Source organism: Malaya genurostris, chromosome 1 (assembly GCF_030247185.1).
Source record: "Malaya genurostris strain Urasoe2022 chromosome 1, Malgen_1.1, whole genome shotgun sequence".
Classification (NCBI taxonomy): Eukaryota; Metazoa; Arthropoda; class Insecta; order Diptera; family Culicidae; genus Malaya; species Malaya genurostris.
The window spans coordinates 21,708,538-21,721,717 of record NC_080570.1 but is presented as its reverse complement, the minus strand read 5'-3'; the positions used below and the strand labels follow the sequence as shown (position 1 = coordinate 21,721,717).

Here is a 13,180-nt window from a genome sequence, read left to right as displayed (position 1 = left end):
ATCACGTCATATCACGTGATATTACACTATGTTATGTCACGTTATGTCATGTTATGTCACGTCACATCACGTCATATCAAGTCACGCAAGATCGTGTCATGTCATGATGAAAAATTCGTTATGTGAGAAATCTCGGAACAACAATGGTCACGTGCCGCTTGAGCCATTTTGTTCTGATCCCAAATCAAGTCTGGTCTAGTTTAGAAAGCCTAGTCTAGTTTACTCTAATCTAGTCTAGTCAAGTCTAGTCAAGTCTAGTCAAGTCTAGTCAAGTCTAGTCAAGTCTAGTCAAGTCTAGTTTAGTTTAGTCCGAATGTTCAAAAATTGCAAGAGTCCAAAAATACAAGAGTACGAGATTCTGAAATCCAAAAGTCAGAGTTCTACAATTTAAGAGTCGAAGAATAGAAGAGGTCAACAGTTGAAAAGAGTTCAAGTGTTTAAAAGAATTCAAGGTGCCAAAGCTTAAAATTTTAAGATCTCATAAAACAGTCCCAGCCACCTACAGTCCAGTGTCGAAGTGTAAGTCAGTCCATGAGTTCAATATTTCAATCACACACTTCAATTCAAGAGTTCAGGAGTTCAAAAGTCGATGAATAGAAGAGCCCAAGATTGCCAGAGTAGAAGTGTTTTAGAGTTCAAATGGCAAAGAATATGTCCATGAGTTCAAGAGTTTAAATGAGTTCAGGATGCCAAAAGCCTAAAATTTCAAGAGTTCAGCAGTTGCAGTATCCAGCAATATAAGAACCTAAGACTTCACGAATCCATCAATTCCAGATATCGAGTGTCGAATAGCAGAATAGTCCATGATTTCAAGAGTTTAGGACTTCAAAAATCCAAGTGTCGAAGAATCCAAGAGTATAATAGTCAAGAAGTTCAAGAGTCGAAGATATCATGAGTCTAAAAGTTTAGGAGCCCAACAGTTCAAATATCCAAAAGTCCAAGAGATTAAAAGTTCAAGAACCGAAGACTTCAAGTGTCCAAAAAACCACGAGTTCAAAAACCTAAGAGTCTAAAAATACAACAGTCTACAATACAATACAATACAAGAATCAGAGTGTACAAGAGTTCAAGAGTCTGAAAGTTCAGGACTCGAAAACTTTAAGAACCTTAGAGCCCAGGAGTAAAAAACCTAAGAGCCCGAGTGGTCAAAAAGGCCCACGATCCCATGATTCCAAAAACCCAATAGTTTAAATATCCAAGAATTCGAGAGTCAAAGACTGAATAGTCCTAAAGTAAAGTCCTAAGGTGCAAAAGTCTAAAAGTTTAAGCGTTCAAATATTCAAGAGCCCGTGAATCTAAAAGTCCAAGGATTCAAGAGCTCAAATGTCCAAAAGTTCAAGAACCCACAAGTCCAAAAGTCTATGAGTCTAAAGGTACAAGATTCTAAAAACCCAATACTTAATATATCTAAAGGTCCAAATGTACAAGAATTCATTAATACAAAAGTCTAAAAGAGCTAAAACGTCCAAAATTTTAAGAGCTGAAGGCTTCAGGAATTCAAGAATCCACGAGTCTAAAAGTCCATGTATCTAAAAGTATAAGAGTTCAAATGTCCAAGAGTTTGTGAATCCAAAAGTCCAAGGGCTCCAGAGTTTAAATGTCCAAAAATCCGAAGATTCAAGAGACCAAAATTACCAGGAGCTTGCTAGTGGAAGAAGTGTCTAAGAATCCACGAGTACAAAAGTCTAAGAGCCCAAGAGTTAAAAAGTTCAAATTCTCAAGAGTCCATGAATCCAGAAGTCCGATCGTCTAAGAGTTCAATGTACAAAAAATCTAGATTCCAGATTCAAATATCCAGTCATCCCATACATCCAAAAATCCATAAGAACACGAGTTGAAATGTCCAAGATTTCAATAATTCACGATTCCAAAAAGCTATGTGTCAAGAAGTACAAAAGTCTATGAACCCAAGAATCAAAGTTCAAGAGCTCACGAGTCCTAGAATACAGGAGTTCAAACGTACCTGAGTCTAAGAGCCCAACAGTTCAAATGCTCCAGAGGCTATGAATCCAAAAGTCCATGGATCCAAGAGTTAAAACGTCCAGTAGTCTAAGAATCCAAAAGTATAATGGTTCAAAAAATCCAATATATCAGAGTTCAAGAATCAACAAGTCCAAAAACACAAGAGCCTAAGAGCCTTAGGATCCAAGAATCCTAGAATTCAAAAGTCAAGGGTCCTTAGATCCAAAATTTCAATTGTCCAAGAGTTCAAAACTTCAAGAGTCCTAGAGTCTACGAGTCCAAAAGTACGGAAATCTAAAAGCCCAAGAATCCAAGAGTTCAAATGTTCAAGAGTCCAAAAAACCATTATTCCGAAGGCCTAAGAGTCTAGAAGTATAAGAGTTCAGTTGTTCAAGAGTCCAGAGGTCCAAAAGCACAAGAGTTCAAATATAAAGGAATTCAAGAGTCGAAGACTTCAAGAGTTCTAGAATCCACGAGTCTAAAAGTATAAAACTCGAAGAGCTCAAGAGTTCAAATGTTCAAGAGCCCATGAATCCAAAAGTCCAAGGGTCCAAGAATTTAAATGTGGACTCTTCCAAGAATCTACGATTCCAAAAGTCTAATAGTAAAATAGTCTAAGGACCCAAGAACCAAAGGGTCCAAGAGCTCATGAATTCAAAAGTCCAAAGGTTCAAATGTTCAAGATTTCAAGAGCCCTAGCATCTACGAGTCCAAAAGAACAAAAATCTAAAAGTCCAAGAGTCAAAGAATTCAAATGCCCTAGAGCCCAAGAGTTCAAATGTCCTCGATTCCATCATTCCAAATGCTCAAGAGTCTAGAAGTACTAGAGTTCATTTGTCCAAGTTCAAATTTCAAGAATTCAAGAGTCGAAGACTTCTAGAGTTCTAGAATCCACGAGCCTAAAGATATAAAAGTCTAAGAGCTTAAGAATTCAAATGTTCAAGAGCAAATCCACATCCATAAATCCACGGGTCCAAGAGCTCAAATATCCAAGCGTTCAAGAGTCGAAGACTAAGAATCCATAAGTCCAAAAGTTCAAAAGTCGAAGTGCCCAAAAGTCCAACGGTCCAAAAGATTTCAAGTGTGGACTCTTCCAAGAATCCACGATTCCAAAAGTCTAAGAATCTAGAAGCAAAATAATCTAAGAACCCAAGAATCAAAGGGTCCAAAAGTCCATGAATCCAAAAGTTCAAGAATTCAAACGTCCTTGAGTTTGAGAGTCGAAGACTTCAGGTGTTCTAGATTACACCATTCCAAAAATACAAGTTTCTATAAACCCTATTTCAATTCAGTTCAACTGTCCAAGAGTTCAAAAAATCGAAAAGTTCAATAACCCAAGAGCACAAATGCCCAAGAATTGAAAAGGTCATGAGTCTAGAAGTCCAAATGTCGAAGCGTCCAAGCGATGAAAAGTTCAAGAGTTCGGTTATTCAAGGGTCGAACAGCGAATGAGTGCCGAATATCCAGGGTTCAAGAATTCTAGAGTCTAATTGTCCAAAAATTCGACAGTTCAATAGTTCAAGAATTCAAAACTTTTAAAATTTTAAAATCCAAGGATTCTGAAGATCTGAAGTTCTAGAGTCCAGGGTAATTATTTCTATTTTAGATTTACCTTTTTATTCACCACTACGAGAAATTCCTTCTAGATGCGTTTTTATATTATTAGAGTTCCATTCGGCAATGTTCAAACTTTAACCGTTTGGTGGCACCACTTTCCTATGCATAATTCAGTTCAAATTTTACTTGGCGATTTTTCTGAGTTGGTTTGTCTACCACTCTGTGAAATTAAAGATTTTATCGGTGTGTACAGTTCTGCAGGGGCTTAGGTTCACTAGGAGATTGATAGTACCTATTATCCGTCTTCGGACGAAGTCTAGAGGCCGTGTAGAATCTGACTGAAAAAATAGACAAGAATAGATCTATTGGATTCAGTTCTACGACTTTCAAGTCGTAAAAGGCAACAATTGCAGGAGTTTCTTGTTTCGTACTTTCGATTATCAGATTTTTTCATGTTTCAAATCTGGAAACTATTTTTACTAGTTTCAAAACTGGAAACTATTTTTACTAGACTATTACTTCATTCATTCATTTTTGTTTAAATATTTATTTCGAATTCTTTTTTATCTATTTTGTTCTGGTACTTTTTTTTCTCACTTTATGGTATTTCTCGTTTTTAAAGACTTCAAATCAATGATATTCACTAGTTTCTTCTGTAGGAATCATTTTCATTTAGAAAAGTTTCTGGTAGTCCTTGCTTGTTCTGCGATGGCCTACGTCCAGTATATGTGAATTCAGCATTTTTTACCCTCTTGCCCTGCCTTTTCAATGATATGGTTCAATATGTTTAATGTGCTTAAGTCGTATTACAGTATGGTGGACCGTCACAATTTAGCAAGCGTAGAAGTGGAAGCATGCTCAATTCACACAATCAATCAACTATCCATAATCCGATTAGAACGATTTTCGAACTCAAACTAAACTTAAAGGAAAAATAAAATTTCTTAGTGCAATGCGTTTCCTGAGAATTTTTAACAAATAGAGATGCATAGTGTTGGGAGACCAAAGAAAAATTTTTCCTCCTTTTCAAAGTTTCTTTTACAAACCATTTTCAAACAAAAAGAATGGAGACATTGACAGCAAACATTTTATTGGACAAGCAATTCGTGCATGGGGATAAATTACAAACAGTGAGTCTCACCCTACGACAGACCTACTTTCGTGGACACATGTCAATTGGCAAAGCTCTTTCCAAGAATGAAATTCAATCTAGATGCGACAACCAATCGACTGTGTAACGACTGGGCACTTTTTCTCTAACTCTTTCTCTGTGGTGGTGCTCAGATCGAACTCAAATTTCAGCCCAAATTGAAGGATCATGCGGGTGCCGATAAAAGGTTCATTTGTCGAATGGGGGACTGCAAAAACAATTTCGATAACAAACCCACCGGCAGTCGGTCGGTGATCGAAGCTGAAATTGGGTGGTTAACCGATATTGTTCACAACCTGCCGGAAATAAATAACGGCCGTTTTGCGACGAACACCGTTTGTCAACGTTTGGGGCAGCAGAGGTTTTTTCCAAGAAGTCCAAGGGTCAAGTGTTTTATTTGTGAAAGCAATTGCTCACTTGCAGTTTTCGACTGCTACCCAAAAGTTGAACCGAAGTTGATTCTCTTTCGTAAGGGAAAACAAAAGGAAAAGCCAATAAGTGCCAGTCCTTTTGTTTTGGAGGGGAAAGTAAAATCATCAGGCAATGAGAAAAATGATTCAAAATGTCACTGGAAGGATTTCAAGCCGGCTCAATGTCGTTTCCACAAACATTGGGCCCTTTTTGCAGAGGAAGCCAACTTTTCCGCATTGTTTTTAGTGACCGGAACCGTTCGCTTTGTTTCACCGGTGGGAAACTATTCCGTTTCATCAATTAATTCAACCTGAATTTGATCCAGCTTCATTAGTTTAGTTCATTTGGGATGCTTTCAATCATCATTCGTCGTCGTCGTGCAAGTTTCTGTTCCCCGGCGAAAACCGTTGCAACGGGGGAAGATACCCAATCTCGTCATTATTTACCCGGAAAAACCCGGTGCCAACTAATGAGAAACTTTCGACTGTTTCGTTCGTCCCCCCTTCGGAGAACTGCATCGTTAGCCCTCGAATCAAAAGGGCTCAAACTGTGCAATCCGATCATGACACCGGCGGACACTTTGCATGTAGAGAATCGAATTCCTCATTCGAAATTCGGCCGCAAAACCACAACCACCATCACACCGATGACATCCGCGGAACGGCCTTTGTAAAGGGAATTTTTGCTGCAAGGGTAAACGTGTTTTTTGGTATAATTTTTTCACTTCGTTCTTTAAAGCGATTCAACTCAATCGAAACAAATCGACCGAAGTTTAATGTGAACCTTTTTTTTCTGAGAAATGCAGAAAAGTTTCCAATAGAATTGAAAAATGATCCTGAACACAAACCGTTGCGGCGTTCATTTTATTTTTGTCGACTTTTTGCCCCCATTTGTCACGATGCAAAAGAAAATTTACATCTGAATAAGTTTTGCGACTGAGCAAATATTCGATCGATCAACCGCGGAAGTTGAAAAGAACTTACAAAACCCTAACGTTCAGCTTCGGAATAGATTTTCGAAATCCGATTTACAATTCGACCTCGGACCAGTTGATTGATGCTACCAAATAGAAAAAAAGTGTTGAATTGTGGCAAATATAAAAGAACTGGACATTTCCGGTTAACATTGTTGTTGGTGATTGATGATCGTCACTCGACGAACACACACACACACACACACACACACACACACACACACACACACACACACACACACACACACACACACACACACACACACACACACACACACACACACACACACACACACACACACACACACACACACACACACACACACACACACACACACACACACACACACACACACACTTGTATAGCCCATTTAAACCCCCCGATCTGAAAAAAACGAAAATCAAAACGTTCGGAAACTTCTCCCATCCGCTTGTCTGTGAATCGCCGCGTTGGAAAAACATGTGGAAACGACTCACCTGACCGTCATTATCCTCGTCCGCCTTCGTCCGCAGACCGTCCCAAATTCTAAACATGGCGTCGTGGGTTTCCTTGTTCTTGGCGTGTCCCTCGGGCCAGCCACGCAGGTTGCATATTTTCTGTGAACGTAAGGAAAAATTAGCTGCTTGAGTCGGGGAATATGACGGACGGGCTGAACGAAAGTCGCTTCCGAACAAAAGAAAGCGGAATAAGATGATTGATCAAAGCAAGCCGTCTTTTTTTTTGAAAACAAGTAGTTACTTCTTTTAATTATATATATATTTAATTTACATTCAATTTTTTTTCGTACTCTGCAAACTCACATTAATTGCCAGTTCGAAGTCCTTGCGGTCGATTTCTCCACTTTGATTAATATCTGTAATGAAAAAAAGAAAAGTCAGAGCATTAGTGACTTTGATCGATACGGTGTGGTAAAAATGTGACAGAATACAAAAATCAAGTAAAAATACGAGCGGATGAGTGTCTCATATGCTTTCGAATGTCGGAAAACTTGGAACCAGTATAGCCGAAGTCGGTTCGTTTAGTAAGTTACTAATATAGCCTAAAAATTGCATCAGTTTTAAGCGAAATCTAGAAGAATTTAAGCTTTTTTTGCATCGTCGCTCTCTATGATAATGAGATTTTTTATTTTATGAGTGACATTATTTGACACATAATTTTGCAATAACACTAACAAGTAGGCACAAATGAAATAGAAGATTTAGAAGTTTACATATTTTTCACTTAAAAAATATAAATTTAAATGTGACAACCCTGCGCGCTATACGAAATTGAACAAAGCACGCTGTGCGAACGTAGCAAAGTCACGCGTACCGACGTGTACCAGTTTTGCATCGTCATTTTGAATGACGTTTTAAATGTTTTGACACTAATCGCCCTATAATTTCGGAACCGGAAGTCAGATCAGGATGAAATTGCACAGTATATTTAAACACAGTGAGAGCTTTAATTTGAATCATGATTCGTGAAAATTGGCTTAACCGTTGCTCAGAAATCGAAGTGAGTTCCGATTTTGGAGATTTTCTTCACTGTTATCGGTGCTTTCGGAAGCGGAAACCGGGGACTAGTAGTCCCAAAGTAGTTTTATATTTAACTAACAAGAACTGCCAATTAGTGGAATTTAGCAGTAAGTTTTATAAAAATGTCAGGTCGTTTTGTCATCGCTTGTGAAAAAAATACTCATGAAATTGAAAATTTCCACTAATCGCGCTGTTATACCGAAGCTGGAAGTCGGAACTGAATCAACTTCTCGGGAACTTTTTAAAGAATTTAAAGATCTTTTATTTGCTTCTTAGTTTGTGAAAATCGGTCAAGAAATTTCCGAGAAAATTGAGTGCGCATTTTTTAATAAGTTTGAACATATTTCCTCGTAATTCCGGAACCGGCAGTCGGATCCAACTGAAATTCAAGGAAATTGTTTGAGACCATAAGACCTTTCATTTGAATCTAAGTTTGTGACAATCGGTTCAACCATCTCTGAGAAAATTGAGTGACATTATCTGTCTTACACACACATACATTTTGTGATCTTGATGAACTGAGTCGAATAGTATATGACACGGCCCTCCGGGCCCTGGGTGTAAAGTTGGTTTTCACAGCGATTGCATAACCATTCTATAGGAAAAAGACAAAAACGGGTGAGTTATTTCAATGACATAACCGGATGGGGCTACCACGTTTGGCATAAAGCCGTTTGGCATAACGATATTTGGCATAATGGTTATTTGGCATAATGGTTATTTGGCATAATGGTCATTTGGCATAACAGTCATTTGGCATAACAGATGCTGCTTAAAAGAAATTGTTCTAATTTACTGCAATTTTAAAGGTCTAATGCGGCTACACCTCATCGTTTTTAATGACCTGCTGTCCGACCTCGCTGCCGCTCGTTCGGACTTAACTAAGGGATAGCTCCTAGCTTTGAGTAATCCGGGCAAACGCCCGCAACTAGACAGAGGTGATATCTGCGGGGGCGCTGCAGACCCCCCCCCCCCCCTCCACCAACCGGATAACGTGAATACGAATACTCGTTAAAATCTGCATGGGTTTTGGAGAATATCGACTCACCGGAAGTTGCTACTTTGTTCACCTATTCATTCATGGGTTTTGGAAGCTAATCGAATTTTTTATTCGAAAATAAGACTAATTTTGTGAAAATCACTTGTACAACATTTTGTTTTGCAGTATTTGCCATTTGAATGAAATTGGTGAAAAAAAATCTGGTGCTTTTCAAAAGACAGTTTAAAGAAGCTTACGCCTTCTGTTACGGAATCTCGCATCGTATCCTAGTCCGTCCTTTCGACTGAACTGGCAACAGTGGAATGTCAAGAGGACTGTCATTTAGTATGGTGGAGACCACGATTCAGTCAAACGTGCGGTTAAGTTGTAATCTTTTCTTAACGTTATTTCTGATTTGTACAAGTGAGATATTTGAATCGTTGTATACTCTGTTTGATTTATTACAATTTCACCTAACATAGTTTGGGACAGTCTCTGATTCGGAGCACGAATTGTTGCCCTTTTCTTGGGGCATAAGTGAGGTTACGAAAGGTAAGATACAATGAATTACTTTGTTGAAAGAATTGAACTAATAAGAGCGGCATCAATCATCGTAACGTGTGCGGTCTGCTTGAAAGATCGAAACCCGTTTCTTTTAAACAACAACAACATCTTCTTATGTAACATTAGGTTCGGACACAAAGTTTCCGTGTAAATCGCTTGTCACCTACGACCGCCAACTGGCCTCTAGTCAATATTGCTAAAAACCAGTTTAGAAACGGTAAGCTTTGCGTGAAACTTTGAGAATTCCGTATGAGATCATAAGATTTCTCATTTGAACTTAAGTTTGTTGTAAAATATGTAAAGCCATCCATTTTCAGAGCTTGTGAGCACTATTTTCGATAATTCCGGAACCGGAAAACGGGCACCGGTGTAGTCAATGTTGGATGTTTTGCCATCAACTAGTAAGACCAATCGATTGGAATTAATTTGAGCCCAGTTTTGAATATTTTTCGCGTTTTCGGAACCGGAAATCGGATCCGGATGACCAATTATAGTCGTGCGATTAAGTGCGCTTGAAATGTATTTTTTCGATGATTTTCAATGCTTCAGTGATATAATTATTTTCCAACTGTGAATACACTAAAACTAACGCGGCATATAATACTATTAAATCATATTTCCGTAGAAACAAAATTTTATCTTTTTTTATTTGAATCCTTCGGCAGGCTGCAGCCTACCGAATGAAGTTATTCCAGTGCGTTGTAAAATTCTCTTTTTTCTCTCGTTTTACACAGCAATAATAATAATAATAATAATGATAACATTACCATTAATTTTACCGTTTAAAAAATCCATCTTCGTCCTCCATACAACTTGCTCACGGGTGCGAATACCGGGTGAATTTATTATCGAACCTGTTGTGATACACCACAACTCTTCCCCGCTGGCATATTACTAATTAAAAGTGACAACTCCCGTAAGGTTTTCGATCCCTTTCACTCCCCAGAAGTAAAAAAAACGATTATTTTATGCGGCCGCCATTTCGTCGGGCCTGCACGGTTCCCGATTCGATTCGCAAACTGACAAAAGAGGAAAACCAAAAAAAAAAGTTAATACCGAGAAACGAAAGTTGCGAAGCTGGCAACAGACAGTTTTGCGCCTGTACACATTATTTTCCGTGGTAAAACGAATGAAAACAATTAGTGCACTGTGCGAGACCGTCATTGAATTTATCACATCAAAGCAGGCCGGGGTTTCGGGTTGACAATCGGCTGCAGAGCAAACCAAAAAAAAAGCAAACAAAATTCGTTAGGTTTGTGTTCTATGGAAGAGAAATTAATCGTGTGCGAGTGCGGTGAATCGGGTTTTGTGTGTTGTAAAAAGCCGTTAAAAAAAGTTCAATGCAATGTTTTTATTTAATTGATGAGGTGAAAAATGTTTTAATATGAATTATTTACATGAAAAATAATAATAGTAGGTGAATCTGTCCACCAGCCAACCGGAACGTCGTTGAAAAGTTTTTGTACGATAATGTTTAAATGGAATTTGCATTCTTACAACAAATTGAAGAACAATGTTTATCCAGCTAGTGAAGAGCATAATTGCGACCCTTCATCTCTGCTGAGCTCCCCCGCCTCTGTCACTCTTTTCTTCTGTTGTTCAACTATTTAAAATGCACCCACTCAATTACACCTCAGCTCCTATTCGAAACAAATGTCCCACAGGAGAACAAAAGTAGCATCCCTTGTTCAAACTTGACCCTCAGCTTCCGGGGGCAGCATAAACTGTGACGTACGAATAGACAACATACGGCAGAGAGAAAGCTAATAGAATAAGAAAAAAAATCTAAAACCCATTTACTTGCTCAACAATCCATATTATTGCAATAAGTCACCCATTCTGGACGAACGGGCGGACGAAAGGACGGTGATGAGAGAACGTAAGACGGGATAAGACTTCCGTTGAACGAGCAGAATTATCGTTCCACTACTTCCTGTAAGCAGTCAGCACGAATGTTATTCCAACGGGGATCGGTAACCAAACCCATCCAGCACCTGGTTACATACCACCCCCTTCTAAACCTAAAACCTCCATCCCGTCAAGGTGACGTTCGAGAGAGCAAAATCCTCGGATGAAAGTAGTAGTACCAGTAGCTAACTATACCCATACATGAAATGAATAGCACTTGGTTGGGAGGAACGAAAGGACTCGGTACCGTGTCCTTCTCCCGTACTGATTGAACAAAGGAACGTAAAATTCAACGGATAGATTAAATGGACTTCATGCTTCAATGAGTGCACTCGTGCGGTTCATTAGAACAATTCAATTGTACTTAGTATAATGATGTAGACACAATTTGCACTTCTTGGAAAAAGTTTGCCGGCGTCGTCGTCGGCCCTGTTGCTTCATTGCACAAATTTCCGAAGTACGTGTAATTCAATTGCCGACGAGTGTAGCCCCGGCCCCGCGGCGGAGGGTTTCGGAACGAGGTAAGTGTCAATAGGCTGTCGGGAATGGGTAGCTTAAATTGAATTTACACTGAGCATTTTAAAAATCTTGTACTAACTTCTCTATCCTGAGATTGCTTGTTCCGTGTCATTCTTATCGACAGTTGGATTGTTCCAGTTTTTTTTGTTTTGTCGAAAAAATCACCATTGACGATCCTTTGCACCCAGCATATTCTTTTTCATTGTTAACAGCCAACATTCCGTTCCGATCCGTCGACAGTAAGTAAACGGCATTCATCCTAACATCCTCTCCTGTTTGGTAAATAACTTAGCCTATTATTAACTTGTTGAACGCCAGCTCTCCTTTGGAGGAAAACACTCAAAATTTGGGTAGTTTTTTGTTTCCGTGTACAAGCAGAGTTGCCAGATATTTTCATTAGAAAACTGTTCTAACAGAAATAAAGAAAGCATTCCCCTTCTTCACTATTAAAATTTGAAACGATGTACCTACACCAAAGTACGGATAAGCTACATCACACATTCTGACACACAATTAAATATTACGAAGTAATTATTATAGATCTTTATAATAAAACTAGCTGTCCCGGAGAACTTCGTTCCTTCCGAAATTCATATCTGGATTCAAATTATTTCTTGCAATCGTGAATATAAACCATAATCAGACTGCAGAACTATCATCAAAGGACCTAGCTTGTTCGCATTTCAATCCTAATTTAATACGTTTATTGATTGAACTCAGGACTTAAAAAAATACAAAAATTCAAAAGTATAAAAATACAAAAGTACAAAAAAAATACACAAAAAGTTCACAAAGAGTACAGAAAAAGTACAAAAAAGGTACACAAAAGAAAATATAAAAAGTACACAAAAGATACACAAAAGGTACATAACAAGTACACAAAAGGTACACAAAAGTACACAAAAAAGTTCACAAAATGTGCACGAAAAGTACACAAAAACTATAATAAGTGCACAAAAAATACACAAAAAGTACACCAAAAATACACAAGAAGTAAACAAAAAGTACTCAAATAGTACACAAAAAATACACAAAAAGTACACAAAAAATACACGAAAAATACTCAAAAAGTACACGAAAAATAAATAAAAAGAATATAAAAAGCACACAAAAAGTACGCAAAAAGTACACAAAATGGACACAAATAATACACAAAAAGAATATAAAAAGTACACAGAAGGTACACAAAAAGAATATAAAAAGTACACAAAAAGTATGCAAAAAGTACTCAAAAGTACACAAGAAAAAAACAAAAATACACAAAAAGTACACAAAAAATACACAAAAAGTACACATAAAATACACAAAAACTACACAAATAATATACAAAAAGAATATAAAAAGTACACAAAAGGTACATAAAAGTACACAAAAGGTACACAAAAAGTACACAAAAAGTTCACAAAAAGTGCACGAAAAGTACACGAAAACTAAACGAAAAAAATATAAAAAGTACACAAAAAGGACACACCAACTACACAAAAGTACACAAATAATACACAAAAAATACACAAAAAGAATATAAAAAGTACACAAAGGTACACAAAAATAATATAAAAAGTGCACAGAAGGTACACAAAAAGAATATAAAAAGTACAGAAAAGGAACACAAAAAGTATGCAAAAAGTACTCAAAAAGT

At 37.7% G+C, this 13,180-nt stretch overlaps 1 protein-coding gene across 1 annotated transcript in view; it reads right to left on the bottom strand.

The window, feature by feature from the left end:
• LOC131434586 (calexcitin-1-like) overlaps nt 1-13,180 on the bottom strand; it is a 109,559-nt gene that overhangs the window by 19,861 nt on the left and 76,518 nt on the right. The window contains exons 3-4 of the mRNA XM_058601434.1: nt 6,855-6,907; nt 6,531-6,650 (exon numbers count right to left, since the gene is read on the bottom strand). Of these exons, the coding sequence (XP_058457417.1) occupies nt 6,531-6,650; nt 6,855-6,907 (173 nt within the window). The remainder of the gene's footprint in view (nt 1-6,530; nt 6,651-6,854; nt 6,908-13,180) is intronic.